The following is a 26294-nucleotide window of genomic DNA, read 5'->3' on the forward strand; positions in this document are numbered from 1 at the left end:
TACAGTATAATGAAATTGTAAAGCCATTCTTTGAAGCTTTATTACATATTGCAAACTAAGGAAATTGTCTGCCCCATGTGAAATAATGGAGGCTGATGCACTTTTGTGATTGAATTGAAGGCTGTAACCGGGTATCCTGAATCACAGCAGGAAACCTGGAGACAATCTTTTAATAGCTATGGTTTTAAAAACCTGTAAGTTTATGCTATTTGAATTTCTGTATGCTTTATTCATATTGAACTGTTTCCATGCTTTTGGTGTATTTGACCAGGTTTAATTTGTAAACAGTTATGGTGTTTCTTTCTCTACTTTCACATCTTTTAGCAATCGGGAAACAATGCTAACATGTAAACTTCTTTGCATGTGCTACACTTTCCCCTGACAGGGTAGGAAGATGCTCCTAAATTGGTCTAAGGTAAACTTCCGCTGACCACTGAAGTGGTGTAAAATTAACTCTGACGACTCTCTCCGTCCATCACCAGCATTGATCATGTGGGAATTTATGAATCTATATCATAGTTCTCAATGATAAATAAAATTATTTTGATCACTCTAAATTTTAGATGAATAAAAATTTAAATAAAGTTGCGACAAACAGCTACCATTGTAGCATTGTTGCCTCGAAATATGTTGAATCACTGCAGTATACCAGAACCCCATACATTCAGAAAAAATATGTGGCAAAATAGCCAAATATTTAATTTCAAAGTCAAATGATAGTGGATATGCAGGAATAAATAGTTGGCCTAAGTGAGTGAGTGGCCACTTGACAGAATATGTTTGCCCTTATGTCTAAACCTACTGTACTTAACCAAGTCTTGTTAATTTTTAATACCTAGTAACTTCAAAAGATGGTAATTTTTAAACACTTGGCTATGTTCTCCGTCTCACTGTGAAGCCATTCAATTTGTTCCATAGTGCATTTGCTCCTATATCCTGCCAGAAAACAGTAGGTAATGCGGCAGCTCGAATCCCATGACATAGCACAAAGGGACTAGCAGCTTATACTTTTTTTTAATTAATATGTCAATAAGAAATAGTGTAGACAGCAACATGTGTCCTTTAATGGAATGGATATGAATGACATAAGAACCATCCAAGCAAGTGAAATACTGCACTGGAAAATGTAGCCAAGAAAATCAAAGTTATTGAGACATCATAGGAGAGATTTAAAGGCACTTCTTTTTTTTTAAACTAAAAGGAGAGCCATTTACAGCACCACTTTAGAAAGTAGAAAACCTTGTAGTGAAGTGAATTTTTTGAAAAGGAAATTTGATATTTATAAATTTGATATTTATAGGCTTGTGAAAATGGGCTAATATACATCTGGGGAAAAATATGCAGCAAAATAATATATTAGCACTTTTAGAATAATATCCCACAGTACAATATACCCTCCCTGAGCTGCAGTACCTCCATATGATACAGGAATTGTGTATGTTTAGTATCATTTGTATTCCAGATCGAACTGGTTTCAGAGTGAGAGGGGAAATATGGCTGTTAATTATAAAAGAAAAATGAGCATTCTTTTAGACATCACTGATTATTCAAAGAACTTTATTATTAGGAATTGTTAACTTTGCTGCACTAATAACTTTGCTGCACTAATAAGGAATGTAACCAGATTCCTGGTTATATATCAGTTTTTAGAGATGGATGGCCTTCCTAAAATTGTTCTGAAATCTTCATTGTACAGAATATCTCTCCTTGTCTCTCACAATTTCTTTCACTGGCTCACAATCCAACAGCAATATGAAAGTGGATGTCTCTCCCATAGGTTCAGATGAAGTTGCAAATCAAAATATTTCCTGTGCTTCTAAGTACTGATCCATTTGTATTCTGTTTCTCAACATAGGAAGCTCTGGAGGGATATGTGAAAAAAGCAAACTTTATTCTGATGGCAAGAAGAAGTCCCTCAATACTGGAATTATCACTGTTCAAAACTATGGCTCTCATGTCCCTCCTAAAGTCTCTCACATCACATTCGCTCATGAAGTAGGCCACAACTTTGGCTCTCCAGTAAGTATCAAACCAATATAGCCAACTGTAACTAAAATTTGATTCCTAATCATTTTGCTTGAAATATCAGTGAGCCAGTAATTAAATTAGTAGTGGATCTCCCAAGGTATTTCTTGCATTAAATTGGAAATTATACTTTTAGAATGACTGGAGTGTTATACAAGTTAACACAAATATCATCAGTAAGTGAGTGCATATATCTTAATCCTTAATTATTGAAGAAAGCTATATGCTACTGAAGTGCAGTTTTTTTTAACGTGGGCTGTTTCTTTGTCAGCATAATGTCTAATAAGACTTAACCAGAAATTTGATCCAGAAATACAAATGCTGAAACACTCAGCAGGTCAGGAAGCATCTGTGGAGAGAGGGAGGTCGGGTTTGCATCTCAAGTTTTCATCAGAGTCCTAACCCAGTACCTACAGTATTTACTTTTTCTGACTGTGATTCGCCTCATCTGCTCCCTGTGAGACAGTGCTGTGGACTTTGCTCATTCTGTGGTCAGTTATACAGGTCATAATTATAGATGAATTGCTGCCGCAGAAGCTTGTTTAAAACAGTGCTCTTAAGATGCTGCTGTAGTAACTTGTCTTGTAAACATGCAATCAGGTGCATGTGCGACCTGCACTTTGCATATGTGTAACTTGGAAGTGAGTTGGATGTGTTAGGTGCAAGACTTGCATGTGTATGTTTAAGGATAATAGCTTAGAGTTTTTGCTTAAATTGCTCAAAAATATCTGGCTTTCCATCTCATAAACAGTCAATAAATTAACTATATAGATGGAGCGTTCCAACGTAAGAAAATAAATTTGAGTATTAATATAGAAAACAGTATTTTTAGTGGAATAGATAGATAATATGACAATTAGCACTGCTAAAGAAACGGGAAACTGAAAGGGTACTCAGATCAAGACATGAGGGTCACTTGCCACAGAGTAAGTAGGAGTGTGAAAGCTGCAGAAATGAAGCCTTCAAAAAATAAGAATGCTTTGAAGTATTAGAAACATCTATGCAAGTTGCAAAAGAGTAGCAGTTCACTTACCAAGTACTATCTTGGATGATCAGTAGAATGGACACCCCTAATAAATATAACATACAAGAGTGAACAGAAACTTTAGCTGAGATCAGAACAGCTTTTATTAGATAAAAGCAAAATACTACAGATGCTGGAAATCTGAAATAAAGACAGAAAATGCTGGAAAAACTTAGCAGGTCTGGCAGCATCTGTGGAGAGAGAAACCGAAATGCTTCGAGTCCGTATGACTCAACTCTGAATCGAAACTTTAGCTCTGTTTCTCACTCCACAGGTGCTGCCAGACCTGCTGAGTTTTTCCAGGTTTATTGGGTAGGCAGGAGAAATGAGTAAGGGGTTGTGGTTTTAGTTTAGCAAGTTTTCCTTCTGCAAATGTTAGCAGTAGATTATAAATTAACAGCAGATTGTGGGGTGGTTGTGGCAGGAATGCCAAAATTATTTGTTTAGTGTGTGATCCAAATCATTGAACAGTTTTAACACAGCCTTAGGATGGAAGGTAATGGAGAGAAAGGTCCTTACTTTTTAATTGAACTTCTGTTGCAACTGATAGAAGAACTTCCATTTATGTTTAAATACCTGTCATTCCATCAGAATATCCCAAAGCATTTTGTTTTCTTCATGTGTAGTAATGGCTAGTTTGTAGGCAAATAATGAAGCCAATTTGCCTGCAGCAATGAGTCGATTGACAGCAAATCTGATTTTGATGGTTGGGGGATGAATGTCAGCCAGGACACTGCGGGAACACCCTCTCTGGAAAATAATTGCAATTTCTTTTACATCCAACTGAAAGACAGCACTCCCTGGAGTGTCAACCAGGATTGTGCTCAAATCCTAAAGTTCAACTTGACTCTACAATCAAGTTGGCTTGGCTTAGTAGTACAGAATTCTCTGTGGGAGAATAATCAATGGAAATAGGTTAGTTTTGGAGAAGTTCAATTGCCCAAAGAAATAATTTTTGGTCGAGATACAGCTGGTTGGAGGGAAAAGCTTGAGAGGAAGACTGTGGGTGACTGAGTTTGAATGCACAGAGCACATGCCAGTTGTTTACTGCATAGCATATTATTGATGGCAAGTTAGCTAAAAAGAGTACATATGATAATAGGCAGGTGTTGAAGGTGTGATAAAATGGGAGTGCATGTATATAGGTAATGCAAGGCTGCCTGTGCCCATCCAGTCCAGGCAGCATTTTGAGATAAAAGATACTTTGTTCTCTCTTTGGAGTATTAGTGGGTAGAGAATTAGTAACAACGATTATTATTAGAAGCCATGTTAATAGGGGAGTGGATAGAAAAGTATGATGCTTTAGAATCTGTACTTCTCCAATCTTCTTTTCTACCTTTCACTCAATATACTAAAAAAAAATTTGAAATAGTCAGCTGATGTGTGAACTGATGATGCAAGTTCAAAGACAAGAGGTTTTGCACAATAAGCACAGATTAATGCAGAATTCGGATGTGGTCCTAGATTCTTCTTAACTTGGAGTGCACCCCCATCACCCCAAGTGTGGTATATGAGGCTGTCTCCCTCTATTTTAGCCCTTGGTTAAGAAGGTTGAACTTCTGTGAAGATAATGGCCCAAATATTCCTGTCTCCGGATCATTGGAGACTGGATTGATGTCTGACAGAAGATGCATGCCAGGACGCTGTGGAAGTCCTGACGCATGGGCACGCACACAGGCGGTTGAAAACCAAGCCTAACAGCCAGTTAACTCTACAACCAACCGACCTGACTACCCCACTGACCCACCAACCCCTGCTGAACCCTGGACCTGCCCCTTTGTTTATTAAAAGACTGGACCTTTAAACAGATTACAGTAAGGGCCATGTCCTCTCCTTTCCCCTGACTCCACTCCACTTACTGGTGTTAGACAGGCAACACTGCACTGCCCATTTTTGTATCAGCCAGGGTCAGAAGATTCTGGAAAAGGTGGGCTGTTGTGTTGTGTCGGGAAAATCTTCGTGGCAGAGGCAATGCATGCAACAGTGCTGCCTATTGGATGATTTGGGCCATTGTTTGACAAGATGCATGCAGTTAGGGAGCAGTGCTGGCCTCTGCAACAAAAACAGAATTACCTGGAAAAACTCAGCAGGTCTGGCAGCATCGGCGGAGAATAAATCAGTTAACGTTTCGAGCCTTCATGGCCCTTCGGCAGAACTGGAGCATAGTTAGAAGAAGGGAGAAATATAAATTGGTTTAAGGTGGTGGGGGGTGGGGGGAGGGAGAGACACATTGAGGGTGTGGTTTTAGTGCTGGCCTCTGATCTAGTTCCAACCAGCAGCCTTTAGAAATGGCGTGAGAAGTGGTTTAGTTAAGCTGTTTTATTTGATAAAAGTTACACTGCAAAAATGTGAAATGGGTTAAGCTTTTGAAGTTCAAAAGTATTTGGAGAAATGGCTTGCATGGATATTTATTGCACTTTTTGAAAAAATTGGGTCAGCTTTTCAAACTCCCTATAGTTTATTCTGTGGTGGTGCATTAGAAATGTTGGTGGCTTTTTGTTGGAACTTGCCCATCTGTTGTATCTTTCACAGTGAGCAGGAGTACAAAGACTATCTTGATTATATTACAAGCTGTGAATGAAATTCAGCATACTATTGTTTCTATTTATCTCCTCAGCATGATTCTGGCTCTGAATGTACCCCAGGAGAATCCAAGTCTGGGGAAGTGAAAGAAAAAGGCAATTATATTATGTATGCGCGAGCTACATCTGGTGATAAGCAGAACAACAATAAATTCTCTACCTGTAGCATTAAAAACATCAGCCAGGTCCTTGACAAGAAAAGAAACAACTGTTTTGTTGGTAAGTATAAAACAGCAGCTGAACAAAAATGGTAACCTGCTTATTAATAGTACAGTTCTATACCAGAAATAAAATATTAAGCATTACCCGGCTTCCATTTGTAGGAAGCTAACTAATAACCTGTGGTGTTTTAAATGTTCTATTTGAGTTTGATAGTTTTGACTCTGTTTTCAGCTAATGCAACATTCCTATTTCAATTTCCAACACTCGGTCATGAATTACTCATTGTGACTATTCAGTTCTGGTTCATTGTTGTAAGTTCAGAAGTAGCATTTGAATTGTTTAGATACTTCACTCATGCACTGAATCTTGATGCTAACTTGGAAAATATTTTTTTTAAAAGAATCTGGCAAACCCATTTGTGGCAATGGTTTAGTTGAAGACGGGGAGCAATGTGACTGTGGTTACAGTGACCAATGCAGAGATGCATGCTGCTATGATGCAAATGAGGCAGAAGAGAAGAAATGCAAGCTTAAACCAAACAAACAGTGCAGGTAAGCACAACAGTTAAGTTGCTAGCAACATTGTATTGAATGGTTTCATTTTGGCTTTTCCTGCCTCATCTGCACAGAAAGCCAATGCTATAGTCAAGGCTCAGTGTACGATTAGAGTGGAGTTGACTGACTGAGAGACAGCTACAATGACTGAACTGTTTTTTGAAACAGATCCTTATGTATAGAGATTTAAAAGAAAATAATCTGTACAATTGGGAGGAAAGAGGGAAAGAGAAGGAGAATTCTATTATGATTTAAACTTCAATTTAAATTGTCAAGTGCCCAAGCAGGATACAGCAAGGAACCTACTGCTAAGATCTGCTTAGACAGCAACCTAATTATATTGGAAAAAATTGTTTCATTTTTGATCCAAGGTCCAAGCAACTGAAAAAGTTAAATTCTCCTGGGATTTTAAGTTGCCAAAGCGATTCAAGCTTTTGAAGCTTAACATCCTGAGTTTCAGCTTTTGAAGTCTGACATGTCCAGTTCAATGGTTGTGCGTTTAGAAGGTTTCTCCAAGTTCAATCAAGTTTAAAATTGTAAAGTCTGCTCATCTGCGATACTGTGGTGAAAATTTCATAGAACTGGTTTATTAATAAGTCTAACATGGAAAGTTAATCTAGGGTGATCTTGGTAAAATGTTGCCTTTAGGTGTTTCAGCAGTGAATTTATCTAATACCAGGAGTAATTTAACTGTCTGACTGTGATCAGTGTAACTGTGGTGTGTTATACCACATGAAACCTCAGTGCTAGTGTTTTCTTGCTACTGGTTATTTCTCAGACTGGCACTGCTTTCCATGGTTCGCCTTCCAACAGCAACAGCTATGTTTGACTGCTGGAGGGAGGAGGGCAGACAATATGTCCCCCTCTGAACATCTACCACAGCAGAAATTGAAATAAACACCAACTTTAACCTTTACCAATAATACAACATAGCTTTCATTGCAGGAGATCCTGAATTTACACAGTTCAAAGTTTTTCATTGAAAAGTTAAACTTGCAGGCATAAATAATTGAGTAATGGCAAGCTGCTGAGTGTAGATGGCCAATTTTTATCATCTTGTATAGTATTGGCACCCATTCTTTGAGGAAGTGAGAAATGAATTTACTTCAGTATTACTTTATTTTGAAATGATGTAAGGGAGAAGATGCTGAGTTTAGCAGGCAAAAAATATCAATACTTGGGAACTGGCCTTCACATTTTTATGGTTAAGATTTTCTAAAAAAAGCAACGTACAAGAATTGCAGCAACAAATGCCAGCTGATTAATTATGAAGTTCTGTCTTGATTCTCATGTGGCATTGTATCCATATGGATGCTGGCTTCCCTTTTGAACCATAGCTAGACTTTAATCGAGCGACATGATTGAAATACAGGCTTGAACAGTTGCACTTGCTGATCTGTTGAAATCTTAAATCTCGAGCTCTCCTGTTTGGGCCTACAGTAAAATGGAGATGCATAGCAATTCCATCATTTCAATTACTTTAGAAGAATCTCAACATGTTACAAAATAGCCAATGGTGCTCTTTCTGTTTTTACACTAACTTCAAGTAATATATAGTGGAATTCATTTTGAAGAATGGGAACTAAATGAACGTTTTCCTTTATTTCCATCTTAAAGTATTAATGAACTTTGTTTCTGCCTTCTGTTGGGTATCTTTGGAGGATTTTTTGCAGTGGCAAAATAAGCCAGGAAGCAAATATAGTGGTGCTAATTACTTTTTAGGGTTTATAAATATTGTATGTGGCACAGAGAATATTTTAAAATAAATTAGAATTAAAAGTATTTTCTTCTGCTGGCCTTTTTTTCCAGCCCAAGTCAAGGACCATGCTGTACCAGAGGGTGCACTTTTAAGCCCACTGATGAAAAATGCCGTAATGAGTCAGATTGTGCAAAGGAAGGGAAATGTAATGGTGGAGCTGCTCTATGTCCAACATCTGATTCCAAAGACAACTTTACCCTTTGTAATAGGGGAACCCAAGTGTGCATTAAAGGAGTAAGTGACCCATTTGTGTGTCTACGCGTGTATATAAATCTTAATCTGAATGTGTCTATGAGCAGTTGAAGGTGCAACTATTTTATAGACAATATTGAGTTTAGGTATATAGTTGACAGGGTAGGATTTGTATGTGCATTTAATTAGGTATTATCTGTCTTGCATGAAGAGTAGAAGTTATTAATGCTTTGTTTATGCATTCTAAATATTTTTAGTATATGTATTTGAGAATAATTGCACATGAGAACTTTCTCGGTCACTCAATGGAATATCTGAATAATAGCTTATGATTTTTATCTGTGGATCATATCAATGTTATAATGTGCTGTGAACTAAATTTTAAATGCTCGGTTCATGAAGTGTTGTGAATAAACTGCTCACTTCATTCTTTTCAGTGTTGAAGTAACTTTACATAGTTTAAAATACATTTTTCTTTAAATAAGTGATCCAGAAATTTTAGTACTCAATCTAAATAAAATCAATTGATTTTCAGTATTCCTCTAAAACCAATTGTTCTCCAAAATCTGAGCAACATGTACAGTGCAAGAATTATTTCTCTCTCTGGATGGATCCATTTGCTTATGTAGGAATTGTTGTTGTAATTAACAAATATTTCAACTCAACAATATTTAATATCCATCACTTCCTCACAGCAATGCTCTGGATCGATCTGTGAGAAGTACAAGCTTATGGAGTGTACCTGTTCAAGTGAGGATGATGAAACAGAATTGTGCCATGTTTGCTGTATGGAGAAACGTAAGTGCTGTGTGATAATTGGAGATGATAAAAAGCCCCAATTTTCAGGTAGTTATGGACCAAAACTTGATTCAAGCAGGCACATTATGTTGTTCAGCTGCTGGTTCTGTAAAGTGTTTAAAATGCGTCGTTGTCATCATCATCATTTGTGCTCTGCCCAAAGGCAGGCCCTCGGCTCATAGTAGCCTTTCCATGTCTGTCTATCCTGTGCCAGTCTTTTCATTTGCCAATAACTTCCTTCAATTTTCAAACTATCCATCATTGATATTCTCTTCCTTCCTCTTCCTCTTTTTCTGAGAAAACATCCCTCTATAGTCCATTTCCTCTTAAGGTGTTTCCTACCCAGGCTTTCTGTCTGTTCCTAATTATGTTTAGTAAATTTCTGTTCATTTGTTCTTCACAAATATTCGCTCCCTCCACCACCAAAACACGGTGGCAGAAGTGTGTGCAATCTACAAGATGCACTGCAGCAACTCCCCAAGGCTCCTTGGACAGCACCTTCCAAATCCATGACCGCTACCATCTAGAAGGACAAGGGTAGTAGACACATGGGATCACCACCGCCTGGAAGTTCCCTTTCAATGCACTTACCATCCTGACTTGGAAATGTATCATCGTTCCTTCACTGTCACTGGGTCATAATCCTGGAACTCCCTCCCTAACAGCATGGTGGCTGTAGCTACACCACATGGACTGCAGCAGTTCAAGGAAGCAGCTCACCATCACCTTTCTCAAGAGCAGTTAGGGTTGGGCAATAAATGCTGGCCTAGCCAGTGATGCCAACATCCCATGAATGAATAATAGAATGAGTAATAAAAAGAAAGCATCTCATCATTTGTTACTTTTTCTGTCCAGCTGATCCTTTCCATTCTCCTCTAAACCCATAATTCAAAGCTATTTAGCAAGCTGGTCTCCTCTTTCCGTAAGGTTCAAGTCTGGCATCCATCATCCATGCAAAACACCACTCCCAAGTCAAGCTTCACAAGCCACTTCCTGAGTTATTTATTCAGCTTTCTAGTTGGCAACTGTCTTCAAATTTTTTTTATTATTATTAATTTATGGGAAGCGAGGTATTCCTTGGCTTTATCATTACCAGAAAAGTGTATGATTAGCAGTAAAGTGTTTTCATAAATGGAAGTGGATGACTTGGTCAACGAAAAGGGAGTGACCCTTCTATTACAATTTTTGGATAAGTTTTACAAAAAGGATGAGTTATTGGAAGCGTATGAAACTTGGATAATCGTTTTGATAGATTCAGGAAAACAGATGATCAGTCCATGGAAGAATATATCATGGATTTTGATAAATGGTGTAAGAGACTACAGAGATTTGAACTTGAACTTTCAGAGTTGGTATTGACATTTAAATTACTGGATTGTGCTCACATTTTCCACATTGATAGACTTTTATTACTGATGGGGATTCAATTCCATGGGAAAGACTCTCTCCTAGATCAAGTGACTGCTGCCCTAAAAGAATTTCTGGGGAAACAGTCATTCCCAGTCACTTTCTTAGCAAATATGAACAACTATGTCGTGAAACAACGGATGGAGGATTCAATGATGGCCGAATTTTGAGATTGACCAAATATTAAAATAAGGGGTGAAATTTTGAAGGGGGTGCAGGAGCAGAAAGACCTGGGTGTATATGTGCATAGATCGTTGAAGGTGGCAGGATAGGTGGAGAGAGCAGTTAATAAAGCATATAGTATCCTGGCTTTATCAATAGGGGCATAGAGTACAAGAGTAAGGAGGTTATACTGAATTTATATACGACACTCATTAGTCCTCAGCTGGAGCATTGTGTACAGTTCTGAGCATCACACTATAGGAAGGATGTGAACAGATTGGAGAGAGTGCAGAAGAGGTTTATAAGAATGGTTCCAGGATGAGAAACTTCAGTTATGAAGATACATTGGAGAGATTGGGACTGTTCTAATTGGAGAGAAGGCGGCTAAGAGGAGATTTGATCGAGATGTTCAAAATCAAAAGTGGGCTGGACAGGGTAGATAGGGAGAAGAAGGATCAAGAACAAGAGGGCACAGATTTAAAGTGATTTGCAAAAGAAGCAAATGTGACGAGAGAAACAACTTTTTCACCGAGTGTTTCAGGTCTGGAATGCATTGCCTGGAAGTGTGGTGGAGGCAGGTTCAATTGAGGCACTCAAGAGGGCATTAGATGATTATTTGAACAGAAACAATGTGCAGGGGTATGGGGAAAAGATAGGGCAAAGGCACTAGGTCATGATGCTCATTTGGAGAGCTAGTACAGACATGATGGGCCCCCTCCTTCTGTGCCATAAAAATTCCAATACAAAGACGGCGTTAATGACAGGAGGCCTGAAAATGGTCATAACCTTAGCCAATTTGATAGTCGGAACAAAAGTCTGTGACAGTGACCATAGGTGTTTAAACCCAAAATATGCACAGGGAATGGTTAATCGGTGTTTTTGGTGTGATTCTCAGTTTCATTCTGCGATGAATTGCCCACAGCAAAAGAATCGTGTTTTTGAAGTGACCCATGAGATGGATTCTTCTGAGGCTGAAAATGCAGATGGTGACTGCCATGATGGAATTGTGTTGGTCACTGAGAGTTTGAAACCAGTGATGAGTATCTTGGTCGGTCCCTTCAACTGTACAGTTCTAGACAGCAGTTGAACTCCACAGTGTGTGGGATGGATTGGCTTAACTGCTAGCTGGAGTCTCTCGATGAGGCAGACTGGCGGAAGGTTGAGAAGGATGAAAGCTCTACCTGCTTCAGGTTTGGAGGTGATAACATATTAACATCCTCCAAAAAGGTAGTTCTCCCTTATAAGATAGCAGCGATCAGTCTGTTAATCAGTACTGACGTGGTTTCTAGCGAGATACCACCATTGTTAAGTCGATCTGTGATGAAAAAGGCTCAGATGACACTAGACATGAAGAATGATAGAACTGTTGTGTTTGGAAAAAATGTGGATCTACATTTTACTTGATCAGGCCATTACTGCCTGCCACTAAGGAAGCCAGATATTTCTCATCAAGAAGTTCATGAAGTTTCATGAACTTCTGGAAATAAGAATTTGGTAGACAAAAAGATGATCATTTGGAAGTTACGTAGACAGTTTGTACATCTGGCGTCACAGAAACTGAAAACTCTACTGTGAGATGGTGGAGTGGTTGATAAAGGATGCAATGACTTTATTGAGCAAATTACTGCTCAGTATGAAATTTGTATTAAATATCGCAGGACACCACTGCGTCCTGTTGTGAGCTTGCCACTAGCCAGGGAATTTAATGATGCAGCGGCAATGGACTTAAAAGTTTGGGATGAGGATAGGGATTTTTTTTTACTACACTTCATAGATATGGCAACCAGATTTAGCCTGTCCACTATAATTCATAGTAAAGACAAATGGACTATTGTCAATAAGGTCATGGAGAAATGGGTGGGAACAGAATTAGGAATACCAACAAAATTCCTGACATTCCTGACTTGGTGGTCAAATGGGCAGATAAGTGGCAGATCGAATTTAACCCTGAAAAGTGTGAGGTGATACACTTTAGAAGGAGTAATTTGACAAGGAAGTATTCAATGAACGGCATGACACTAGGAGGTTCTGAGGAACAAAGGGACCTTGGCATGTGTGTCCATAGATCTCTGAAGGCAGAGGGGCATGTTAGTGGGGTGGTGAAAAAGTCATTTGGGATACTTGCCTTTATCAATCAAGGCATAGATTATAAAAGTAGGGAGATCATGTTGGAGTTGTATAGAATCTTGGTGAGGCCACAGCTGGAGTACTGTTTGCAGTTCTGTCGCCACATTATAGGAAGGATGTGATTGTACTGGAGGGGGTGCAAAGGAGATTCACCAGGATGTTGCCTGGGATGAAACAATTAAGTTATGAAGAGAGGTTGGATAGACTTGGGTTGTTTTCGTTGGAACAGAGAAGACTGAGGGGTGACCTGATCGATGTGCACAAGATTGAGGGGGATGGACAGGGTGGATAGGGAGCAGCTGTTCCCCTTAGTTGAAGGGTCAGTCACAAGGGGGCATAAGTTCAAGGTGAGGGGCAGGAGGTATAGGGGGATGTGAGGAAAAACATTTTTACCCAGAGGGTGGTGATGGCCTGGAATGCGCTGCCTGGGAGGGTGGTGGAGGCGGGTTGCCTCACATACTTTAAAAAGTACCTGAATGAGCACTTGGCACGTCATAACATTCAAGGCTATGAGCCAAGTGCTGGTAAATGGGATTAGGTAAGTAGGTCAGGTGTTTCTCATGTGCCGGTGCAGACTCGATGGGCCGAAGGGCCTCTTCTGCACTGTGAGATTCTGTAATAATGGTGGTGAATTTGCCAATGAGGAATTTTGAGATGTGTTAAATTTGAGAGCTGAGAGCCCGTTTAGTAATGGTCTTTGGAAGAGAAATTATGTGGTGATAGATGACATGTTACATAAAATATTGGCTGATCAACCAGAATGCAAATTGTAAAAGGCATGGGCAGTGTGCACAAAGAACTCTTTGCAAATGGTCCGGGGGTACAGCCCATACCGGTTGGTGTACGGAAGAAATCCGAAGTTGCCTTCTGTGTTATCAGATGCTTTCCCTGCTCTGGAAGGGACTAGCATTAGCTCCATTTTTTCTGCTCATCTGGAAGCTTTTCTGCCTCCATGCAAAGCATTCATTAAAGCTGAGGTTTTGGAGAAAATTCAGCGAGCCCTATGGCACCGCATCAGACCATCAGGAATACAGTTTAGACAAGAAAATATGGTATACTACAAAAGAGAAGGCCGCAAAGAGTGGAAAGGTGATGGGGAGTGATGAAGAAGTAGTAATTGTGCAACACTGCAACCAAACTGTTAGGGTACATTCTTCGAGGTTAATTGGCATTGACTATACCTTTACAGGTTCTGAACAGGACATAGAAAGTGAAAAAGCACCGTGCACTTCACATACACACACTAGGTAGTTATGAGGAGCAGACTACGGCAGATAGAGGGTTGACTGACAATGAGCAAAGTAACACTGGGGTACAAGATAAGGCTATTTGTCCAAAAGGGCAGCTATCCAAAGTAGGAACAAAGGTAACATAGATGCCAGAAGGGGCCAGTGTAGAGGGATGCCACCATGATAGGGAGAGCAGGAAAGGCCACTGGTAAATACAAACATTGGCTAAATGTGCAGGATGAAGGACAGAAGATAAGACCCATTGATTGGCAAACCAGGGTAAAGATGTGGAAGCCCAATATGAGTTCTGACAGTGGACCAGAAAGTGGTTGTGACCCCAAGAAAAAATCACGGACTTGTTAACGGAATTCTGCTCGCATGGGAGAAAGATCATATAGTAGCAGTCCAGAAAGAGAGGAATGCGAGTCGAGGTTGTAGCTTGACAAGAATGAGGACTATAGAACAAACTAGGAACGTCAAAAGAAGTAGAAGCACTTATGATCAAGAGGTTTTAGTAGCTGCTAGTAAATTGGAAAACAAGCTGATAAAGGCAGTAAGACAGAGTTGGGAAGTTAGAAGGAATTTGGAGTATATACTGAAATAATGAGAGGACAGCTAGCCCTATCTCACAGGTGGATCTGTACAGAAAAGGTACTTCGACTGCACGTACAAGGCTAAAGCGAGATTAGTAGCCCGAGGATTTGAAGAAGGACTCAGTGATCAGTATGTCAGGGTGGACTCGCCTACTGCAGGGAAAGTGAGTTTGAAGATTTTGTTTTGGCCATTTTAGCATCATATTCCTGGGAGTGCAAATTGATTGGTCTAAAGGCTGCATTTTTGCACGGGGAGAAGTTTCAAAGAGAAGTTTTTTTTGAAACCGCCTAAAGAAGCTGGCAATGTAGAAGGAAAGCTGTAGAAATTGAACATGTGTGTTTATGGATTGAATGATGTGTCAAAAGTATGGTATTTTTCTGTGAGGTCTGTCCTGCTGAAAACAGGCTTCATTCAGTTAAAGGCAGACCCCGTGATATTCTACTGGTACCATAAGGAGAAACTAGCAGGAATCTTTATCATGCATGCTGATGAATTCCTATGGGAAGGATCTGTAGAATTTGAGCAATGGGTAATCAAGAAGATAAAGAAGGAATTCAAGGTTGGAAGTCAAGCTTCGGGGGCCTTTAAATACATAGGTTTAGACATTAAGCAGAGCAAGTCAGGAGTGACATTGAATTAACAATCTTATCTAGAAAATGTTAATCACATCCATATAAGTTGGGGTAGATGCTCACAAAAAGAGGATCCTGCTCCCAAGGAAGAAACAGAATGATTGAGAAGTTTGATTGGGCAGTTGAACTGGTTGTGCACTCAGACTAGACCAGACCGGACACTAATTATGATGTGTTGGAGCTGGGTACTATGATAAAACATGCTACGGTTGGAGAAGTTCTGAGAGCAAATAAAACATTAAAGAAATTAAATTCAGAAAGATGCACGTTCCAGTTTCCAGCCTTGGGTGGACCAGAAGATATGAGGTTGGTCATTTTTAGCGATGCTTCACATGCTAATCTTCCAGATGGATATTCTAGCACAGAAGGGTTTGTCATATTCTTGGTACCAAAGAATGATAAATGTTGCCTGCTGGCTTGGGAGGCCAAGAAAATAAAAAGGGTAGTGAAAAGCACCTTAGCTGTTGAAATGCTGGCATTAGTAGAAGCGATAGATATGGGGGTTTACTTATCCAATATACTGACATATATAAGGAGCAATGTGAGAAAAGTTTTCCCATAGAATGTTATGTTGACAATCAATCTCTTTGGGATAATGTTCATTCGATGAAAGGTGTCACTGCAAAAAGGCTAAGAGTAGACCTAGTTTGCATAAAATAAATGTTAGAGAGGAGATCTCTAAGATACAATGAGTTGACACAAGTCACCAAATATCAGACTCTTTTACAAAAAGAATTGCTGCTCCAAGAAATTACTAAATGTATTAGAGGAGGGGCGTTTTATGTTATAATTGCAAAAACCTACATTTTTTTGCTATATATACATTTTTTTTTGGTAAAGGAAATGTGGAATCTGTAAATGTTAAAATACGCGACTTTACTTCCTTCCATTTGTTTAGAAAAGAATGTTCTTTAATATTTCAAAAGCTTTAATTTAAAAAGAAAAGGGAATCTGTCAATGTATCAGTAATTACACTGCATAGCAATTACATTGTTAAAGACAATTGCTAGTTAAAACAGGTGATGGGCATTGGTTTTCCCATCAAAACAATTTCAATCGATACAGCTGGAACACTCTGCTGTGGGAGGCACTAGGAAGTCTGTTACACTGAAGAGCTGTCTCAAAAGTAAACCAACTTGTGGAAAAAGACTAGCTTTGGACTTATTCTTCCACCACAAGCACTTATTGTGAGTAACACACTCATCCCTCTCCCTCCCTGGAATCCAAACTGGTCATCTTTGATGTAGTTCTGCACCTTCCCACCCACACTCATTATTACAATTCTCAATACGACCTTCGATGCATAGGCAATCACACTAATTTAGAAGGAGATGGTGGCGTCACGGTAATGTCACTGGGCTAGTAATCCAGAGGCCCAGGCAAATTCGCTGGCGACTTAGGTTCAAATTTAAATTCAATAAATAAAATCTGGAATTAAAGGCTAACCTTATTGATGGTGACCACGAAACTATCATCGGTTGTCGTAAAAGCCCACCTGGTTCACTGATGCCCTTTTGGGAAGGAAATCTGCCATCCTTACCTGGTCTGGCCTACATGTGACTCCAGACCCACACCAGTGTTGTTGACTCTTAACTGCCCTCTGCAATGGCCAAGCAAGCCAATCAGTTCAAGGGTAATTTAGGATGGGCAACAAATGCTGGCCTTGCCAGCAATGCCCACATCCCATGAAAGCATATAGAAACAAATATATTGTACAAAAGTCAGAACATTGGATTCTTTCTTATGGTGATTATTATTATCAACATGAGGCCCTATGGCTATTCTCCGAAAAGTAAAGATCTTCACTATTTCCTCCATTCTCATTTATTGCTGTTCATATCTCACCCTCTAGTGTTTCTGGTCCAAAGAAATCAATGTCAACATTACTCTCTTCTAGTTCAATCATTTCATGTTTTTCATTTAAAATGGACAATAACATGGAATTAGGAAAAAATTGGCTACCCCACCAAAGACCAGTAGCTGAAGTTACTACACAGTGTAGCTTTAAATCATACAGACCTTAGGATACTATGTTTGACTCCTTGTTTGTGCTATTAGTTAAGCTCAGTTAAGCAGCAGCTAGTATTCTCTAACTGACTTCAGTGACTGTGTTAAGGGTGGGGAAAAATATGTCAGTAAAGGTTCCTGCATCTGAGTTGTATAGAGTGACTGCTGCTGTCAAATGAGGTGAGGCACAGCTATGATGCCCTCTATAGCTAGCACTCCTTGTGGGCTCACGCATGAAGAATGTATATTGGCCGTGGAGTTCAGCCCATTAATAATGTGAGTCTTTAGTGAGGGGGAGAAAACATTAATGCTTTATTTGAGCATCATTGTACTATCATATGTAGTCATAGGGTGCAACTTTGCAAGTGTAAATCCTGCAACACAGATCCTGAACTCTACCACATAGCTAGAGGGCAGTACTGAGTTGATAGCCTTTCTTGTGTTAAGACTTCATATGCCTTCTGCACTGCATCACAAGGACATCAAAATGCTGGTCTTGCCAGCAATATTTGTATCACACGAGCGAATTAATAAATTGTACTTGCTATATCTTCGCTTTTGATGTTGGGCTGCCTCTGTTACTTAAGTGAACCCATTGCATTTTTGTGGGCCACAGCAAAGTTTTGCTTTATGGACTGCAGTTTGGTAATATTACAGAGAATGCAAAATCAAGTAATAATTATTAGCTTAATTATTTAATGTGCAGTTATGAACAGAACAGCTGGTTGTATACTTTCTGATCTCTTACAAAGCTTCATTGTTTCAATGTACTTTTTACAGATAACCCATCAACGTGTGCTAGTACTGGGTCGAAGAAGTGGTACACATACTTCAATTATACTACCATCACACTGCAGCCTGGCTCACCCTGCAATGATTTCAAGGGCTACTGTGATGTCTTTAATAGATGTAGACTTGTTGATGCAGATGGTCCATTGGCTAGGCTAAAGAAAGCAATCTTTAATCCAGAGCTTTATGAAAATATTGCTGAATGGATTGTGGTAAGTAAACTGATACAAAGACTCTATAGTTCGAGACGTGTTCTGTGGTGATTATCTTGAGTTGTGTTGCAATTTTATATTTGAATTTTGGCTAAATCTTGGATGTAAGGAAAGGTCTGTAGGTTTGTATACCACTCATTCTTTGATAAAAATTGGTCAATTATATTACAGAAAGATTATTTATATTTCATCTTGCTAAATTTACTTAAGGTGTATTAGTTATAAGTAGCTTGATATTTTCCACATGTTCCTGTTAAAGGATTTTTGCTGTGTAAAATGTTTTGGTGAACTTCAATCAAGTATGTCTTCGCAGACTAAACTAGAAATGACGAAAGATGCAACACTGTTACACTTGTCACATAATGCTGGGAAGCAAATTAGCATCTGCAATCCTCCACGTGGGGTGTTCTTGATCTTTGTTCTACTCTTGGTGTAAGAAGTCTAATGCTTGTGCTGAATTATAAGGAAACATTGAAAAAACTTCAGTGTGGAAAGATGGTTTTATATCGTATATATGCAAGATAAACAATACAATTGAGGTTAGGCCAAAGGGATACAGGTTCAGAGCTGTGAATGGCAAATTTATGTCAAAGCACTTCTAGCAAAGAGTAAGTAGGATAATATTTGGATATAATAGGGCAAAAACACGAGAATTAGCTTAAAAAAAATAGCAATAGATAATTCATTGGCTATCATCAAGGTTGAGGGAAAGAGTGGATTTTCCTCGATGAAGGATCAAAGAATGGCTTTCCCCATTTCTACTTCTCATAAGGAATCTAAGTGCTGAGTAGTATTCAGATAATATCATTGCAATGGTCCTTGCCAACCTCATTAACTGGCACTGATAGAGACCTGTGAGAAAGTTGAATGGCTGGCCTCTTAAAGTATTGTTTTATAACCTGTCAGACCCAAAAGGGGTCAAAAATAACTTCCAAATGACCATGTTTACATGTTATTACAATTGGTAGATTTGTTAAAATCAGAATATTTCAGATGTGCTGATTCTTGTATACATATTTCGTATTGTTTTAGGCTTATTATGTATGACAAAATTTCCAGAAGCATTAGACTCATCAGATATATTGTGAAGATATGTTTCCAAACATCTACACATCATAGTCATTATGGCACAGAAGGAGGCCATTCGTCCCATCGAATCCATACCAGCTCTCTGCAGAGTAATCCAGTCAGCCCCATTCCCCCACTCTATCCCTGTGGCCTTGCAAATTTATTGCCCGCAAGTGCCTATAAAAATTTTCTTCTGAAATAGTTGTTCATCTCTGCTTCCAGCAACCTCATGGACAGTGAGTTCCAGGTCATTGCCATGTGCTCTCTGGCCTTGTTCTTCCTTCAGTCCTAAACCTCTCTGAGATCCCTTTGCTGCTCCAATTCTGGCCTCTTGCACATCCCCTATTTTAATCACTCCACTGTTAGCAGCCTTGCATTCAGCTGTCATGTTGCTGAACTCTGGAATTCCTAAACTTCTCTGCATCTCTACTCCTTTAAACTTCTGAAACCCTTCCTTTTTGTCCAAGTGTTTGGGCATCTATCCTAACATGGCCGTATGTAGCTTGGTGTCAGATTTTGTTAATGCTGCTGTGAAGTTACACCTGACTTCACACCCGGCCCTTCTTTTTAAAAAATTAGATAAATGCAATTAGATATTGTTTCAGTTATTTCCTGAGAGTTATTTTCAGTTAGTTTAGGTTAAAGTTCTGCTTCTGATTTAAATACCAATTTAGAGGTACTGGGCTAGGCTTTCCACATTCCTTGTCAATTTACTAGTACATCTGGGCAGGCAAATACAGAAAGCAATTTTGGGATGCACACCTCTGCATTCCCTGCTCCCTGCAGGCTGGGTCCAGCAACAAAGATTGTGTTTGCCCATAAGGAATGTAAATAGGAGAAATAAGCCTGCCATGTTTCTGATTGTTTGCAGTTGCAGGAACACAGGGTCATCTGTTGAGATTGGTAGAGGGGGCATCAGGGTGGAACTGAAAGAGGGCCTGTATCAGCACTATCTAAGCATGGTTTTGTATAGATCCCATTCAATAAACGAGAACTTAAGTAAATTGTTTTTTTTATTTTTGGGTAGGAGACCGACCATCTCTCTTTGTCACTCCACACTTCTACTCTCAGACTGGTGCAACTTAAGAGGCCAGAAATCCAGCTAGGATCAGGAGGGCACCTGTGGGCCAGGCAAAAGTATCCACCCACCTCACTTCTGTTGGTGCAATACTTGAGTGGAAAGTACCAGCCACTTTCTGTATTGTGTTGTTAAGGAAGATTGGAAAAGAAACAAATGAGTGAAGCACAGCCATTTTAAATCCTTGATGGTGATGTTTTGGAATTGATAGTGCTTTTACAGATTTATTTCTGTTAGGTGACTTTAGCCATTCTTCTATTGCTTCTAGCAGTGTAATGATGTGATATGATCCTTTGTTTCGCTTTAATAAATGACTTAATGTGATTCCATTCCTAAGAGCAGTTTTTTTTTGTTGTAGGCTCATTGGTGGGCTGTACTGCTGATGGGAATTGCACTAATTATGCTGATGGCTGGATTTATTAAAATCTGCAGTGTGCATACTCCAAGCAGTAACCCCAAACTGCCACCTCCTAAACCACTTCCAGGTAAGTAACCTGTTTTATGAAAGATGTATGAACACACATTCTTTTGGTGGGCAAGGGTGGTGGTGGCAGTGGGGAGGGGTGGAAGAATAACATCTAGTTTAGTTGGCTGTGATTTTTAAATATTGGGTATGTTTGGTACAGTGGAGAATTGAAAACAACTGCAGTTGTCGATATCAATAGTGGGAAGGACCTGTTAACTGCAAAAGGGAAAATTATCTACACCATCCGTCACCAAGCCATGATAATCTTTTATTTTCCTAGATTCTGTTTGTCTTTTGAAATAAGATATAAAAAAAACAGACTCTCTCTGGTTCCCTTCCTTTATACCAAGTAACTAAGCACTCCAGGAGAAGCTGAAATTCAAATGTCAGATGGGACTGATTCTGTTGGGACATTACTAACTTGTAATCCAGGCCTTCAGTATTTTAACAACTGTCCACCCTTCTACCTATAACTTAACTGTATATCTCCAGAATATAAGCTTGAGATTTTTTTTTAACTTCTATGTTATGGCATTTTGTGCAATGCCAGGATGTATACTCAGAGCAAGTGGTGAAAGATTAATTATGCTGTTAATTTTTATTCTTTATTTAATGTTCTTCCTCTTGCCCCTCAATGATATTCCCATTGGCTTCTTCATTTCTGTTTTCAATACTGGTATATGAATGGCCTACTGGAGCTGTGCTTTTGTACGAAGTGGGACTAGCCATAGGAGCTTTATCTTCCTCCTAAAGATTGAGCAAACTGAACACATTAGGTTAACAATCTAGTGGCCCAGCTGAGAGCGAGCTAAAGTCTCTAACTGAGGGCAAATGAGCTCAACTTAGTCAAAATTGAGATGTGAATTCAGACTCTCTTAAATGAAAATCCAGTTTGCTATTATATGGTGTATTTTTATGTAGTCTAGACTTTGCCATCTAAGTAATTCTTGTTCTCTGCACCTATGCTTTAAGTCAGAATTGTGAAAAGATGCTTGTATATTTCCAAACATTGTTTTTATGTTGACACCCTGTATGTTAATCTCAGATGTATTTTAAGTGCACAGTCAAATATAACTGCCTGATTAAAATATTTTCCTTAGAAAATTCTATCTCATATTCAACTTTTTGAAAATTTCCTCCACTGAGAGTTAAGTGAAGTCCTTGCCATTTGATGCTATTCATTTTGGGTGGTTGTGCACTGTGGCAGTATTTCCTCAACCAAAGCCAAATAGAATTTAATTTGTACTGGACCACATTTAATTAGCCTGTCCGTTTTAGTGAGTGTTGCCTGTTTCTCATAGCATTTTAATTCTGCTCACTGAACTTTCCATTCTAAAATGCATTCTGCATACCTGCTCTAACACAGGAACTATTCTTCCCCATAATCTGTCATTAGTGTAAATGTTTACAACTACAGGTACAACCATTTACTTTTTGTTTCTCATATAATGGAGATGCTAACAATCCCACTGCCTCTTGTGTCCTTTCCCTGAGCTGGCTCCATAATTTGAAGATAAAAGGAAGATCTATGGGTTTTCTGTGAATGATACTTTTCTTCAGTATAATACAAACAAATTGATACTCCTTACCCCATCCAGAATTGTACAAGCTTGCTGTCTCATTTTCATCAGACAGAGCATTTGATTTGCATTCAAAAGAATTGAAGAGAAGTCATCAAATGTTGACCAAATTCTTTTTCTTCTACTAAAATTGTAGCTAAATGGCAATCATTTTAAATATTTGGGTTTCCAATACATTTGTATTTCATTAAGATGTTAACACAACACATATAGTGCACACTTGAGAGTGAAACACAAGGCTATTACCTACACTTTAATGCTCAGCTGACTATAATCATCTGAATTCTGGGAATTTCATTTTTTATAATTATGCTATATAATGTATGTTGTATAGAATTTGCCATTTATAATTTTGCTTGTTCTCACTTCTAAGAATGTCCACGACCTTGTGGCATTTATTAAGCAACATATTTACAGCATATGTTAAGTAGTGCTATAGCTTTAGAATAACCACCACACAATCAATATCAAAAAAGGTATAGAATGTATCTGAAGTATGTTTTTTTTTGCAGGCACATTAAAGCGAAGACGACAGCAGCAGCAGCAGCAACAGGCAATGCAGCCGTCACGCCAGAGACCCAGAGAGAACTATCAGATGGGACATATGAGACGCTAAACTGAAGCATTTGCCTTGGATCTTCCTAGTGCCTACAGCAGGAAATTTCGCTCCAAAGAAAACCTGTTCCTGTCATTGTCTCAAATCTGATAGAAAGCTTTTAGGTTCTAATATTAGAGGGAATTGGAATACTTATGATGGATGCAGTCTCCACTTCCAAATGGAGAAAAGAATCCTCAGTGTCCCTTCTAATCCAGTCTTAATGATCAGATCATGTTTGGATTTTATTAAATCATGTTTGGAAAGAACTTTTTTTTTGATGAGGCATCGCAAAGTCACATGAGATTCTTTTTGCTCTTGGCCATTTGTGATCTTTCTCCTTGCACAAATATGTGACTGTAGGTAATGCTATTACTGCTGCCAATTTCAAGCTTTTATGTATGATAACACAGCAATTTAGAAACTTATTTGGCAAATTAACAGATTTTTTTTCCGAAGTTCAGCCTGTACTTCTAACTCGCATACAACTTTAGGAAGATGTATGGGTACAAGTAACTTGATATGGATTTAGCTGTAATGCATACATTTCTGCTGTTTTAAGAAAAAACAATTGCTGTTTAATTGCCACACTCAGGATAATGCAAGTCGCGAATAATCTAAAAGACCTCTCGATATTTATAACAGTGGTGAGATGGTAAAATCATGAAATTTGGCTTTAAATTTAAAATCTTTATTGCCACCATTTCTTCAACTGTTACCAGCAATGGACAGCTGCTGAGGTGTACAGCTCTAGACTGAATGCTCTGGATTGGGGATGTGATAGTCGTAATGCATTAAGTTTAATAAGTTATGATTGTTTTAAGATTTAGTGTAAAATTGGCAATATTTGATTTCATTTTTAGGGAATATAGTCAGCTAGTGTGTTCTGAATTTTGCTGGAAATTGGTGCGGATTTGCCTGAATAACATTTTCCGTTTTTTGCTTTACGATGTGTGGAAAGAATTGTGACAAATCGTTTTTATATTTTGGAATTTAGGTTTGAGATTTGGGATTATATTTTTTTTAAATGCATACTTCTATGAATTCTGATAATTACAAGGGCAACCACTGAATAGCAGGTGCTCCACTTTTACAAGAGCTATAGCTCTTCAGGGGGAGTTTAGAAATTTCTATTTACTAAGAATTGAAACTGCTGAACAGCAAATTATAAATTCAAAAAAAAGTGTTTACTTGGACATATTAAAAAAAAAAAAATTGGGTGTCTGGTAGACAGGCAAAACGCTAAAAAGCATGATCTATTTTCCTCTTTTAAATACTAAAAACTTGTATAGTAAACAAGAGCATTTTTCAAAATACAACTTTTTGTACATGATTTAGAAAATTTTGTATTGGAAACCCAACAATTAATGTGTGATTCTGCGGAATCCTGAATGATCTTAACAATTGGAAATAAAGGTTTCTTTTTACTTTTGAATCATTTTCTTTTGTTTTACATTGTGCGGCTGAAAGTGGGTTTGTGTCTCAAACAATGAAGGGACTTTTCAAAAAGCGTATTTAAAAAAAATCTAGAGTATTAAACATTTCATATGGTAATATTTTGCTTGTATTATCCTGTGGTAGGACATAGGCAGGACTCGACCGCCTTGTTCTTTTTAAGTTTTCAAACCTCTTTCAAGGGATGTGCACTGAACCATACATTTCAAGATTAGTTCTGGTAGGAATGAAGAATCCTCCAAAAGAAGACAAAAAAAAAAATACTACTGTCATATTTTAATGCCCACTGTGTTTTATACAGTATCTTTTTGTTCACTGGGAAAATTTTTACTAAAAGTTGCAAAAAGTATTGTGCAGATATGTAAGTTTTTTTTGAATTACTTGAAATGCATTAATAAAGAATAGATTTGATCGACCAAATGAATGTCCTATTTTCTTGAAGTTAACTGCAAAGAAGTGTCATGCAGTAGATTTTGGGCCTTTTGCTGCATTCCCAGAAGTGGGGAGGGGAAAAAAGTTCAAAATTTTCAAATCCTAGTAAAAATCATTAATACTGGCACCAATAATACTGGAGTTCCATTTTTAAGGTATATAAACAAGACCTGTTCAGGCAAGTTTTACTGGTACCCATCATTTCCGAATTTTACTAATTTTACCCTTTGGGAGTGGAGTTTTATATTTGTTTATATTTGTTTTAAAATACTGTGCATTTTAATTAGGTCTAAAATGAGAAGTTCCTTATCAGACTAGGGTTGCTGTTATTTTAGTTTTTAATAATTGATTCCTGAAAGGTCTCAACTGATGTAAGAATTTTTGCCCAAAGGCCTTTTAGACCTCTCAATGCCGCTTGGGCATTGTTTAGTCAAAGATTTTAGACATTAAAGACTTCTTTTATCCATGCTCAGCCCAAATTTGTATTACTGCATTTGCTATAAAAAAAATTTAATTTGGAAAGGAGGGGTCCCTAAAATCTGCACCTTTTGAAGCATTTTGTGTTGTCGCTAAGCAGAGTTTTTCCTCACTACAGTAACTTCCTACAGACTTGCATGAAAAGTGTCCTTCTGGTTAAGTGTCTTGGGAGACTGCCATTGATATTGCAGCTGAATGAGTTTTCCAACCAAGAATCCTTTTGGTTTGTCCTGCTGTTTCTCTTCCTTCCCCCACCCCCACCATCCAAAAATTGGTATGTGGGTGGATAAGTGCTTTAAAGGTGATGCATGCATTTATTATCAGGAGATTTTCAGTCAAGTTTTTTCCACGTGTTCCTGCAGATCCTTCCTCTTCATGAAGATCAAACATTAGATTTTAACGAGTAACTTCAGCTGTTTTTGGATCAAACTTCACACAACAGAGAGAAGCATTATAAACAATTGTAGGCACCAAGTAAAAGTAATATCTTGAAAAAGTCTGAAACACCATAGCGTGTAATTACAATATTGAGATGGTAAATTAGAATGAAGATAGAAATAACTGTTATTAATACATATTTGCAATTTGGGTGGATTCTGCAATCAGCATTGCATGGCAACAGAAAAATGAATGCACATTAGACAATGAGATCAAGTCGATCTTTTTTTTTCCATTTTGTGGGTGAAATGGAGCTAATGCTGTGTGCAAATCCACCAAAAGTTTCCATTCCACTTCCATCTAATTGGTTCTCTGCATGAAACCTGCCACAGGGATAGAATTATCTTAAAACTGGGATAGATTTGATATACAAGATTTGTATCATCTGCTGGAGATTGGATTTGGGCATCTGTCTGCCTTTGACCTAATATTTTCAGTGTGAATGAAGCA

At 38.4% G+C, this 26294-nt stretch overlaps 1 protein-coding gene across 1 annotated transcript in view; it reads left to right on the plus strand.

The window, feature by feature from the left end:
• Window positions 1-24917, plus strand: part of adam10a (ADAM metallopeptidase domain 10a) — a 148324-nt gene extending 123407 nt beyond the window's left edge. The window contains exons 9-16 of the mRNA XM_078530310.1: window positions 1856-2019; window positions 5667-5850; window positions 6194-6344; window positions 8157-8340; window positions 8994-9096; window positions 18035-18255; window positions 20760-20886; window positions 22960-24917. Coding sequence (XP_078386436.1) covers window positions 1856-2019; window positions 5667-5850; window positions 6194-6344; window positions 8157-8340; window positions 8994-9096; window positions 18035-18255; window positions 20760-20886; window positions 22960-23063 — 1238 coding nt within the window. The 3' untranslated portion in view covers window positions 23064-24917. The remainder of the gene's footprint in view (window positions 1-1855; window positions 2020-5666; window positions 5851-6193; window positions 6345-8156; window positions 8341-8993; window positions 9097-18034; window positions 18256-20759; window positions 20887-22959) is intronic.
• Window positions 24918-26294: the final 1377 nt, after the last annotated feature.

Source organism: Cetorhinus maximus, chromosome 26 (assembly GCF_964194155.1).
Source record: "Cetorhinus maximus chromosome 26, sCetMax3.hap1.1, whole genome shotgun sequence".
NCBI lineage: Eukaryota > Metazoa > Chordata > Chondrichthyes > Lamniformes > Cetorhinidae > Cetorhinus > Cetorhinus maximus.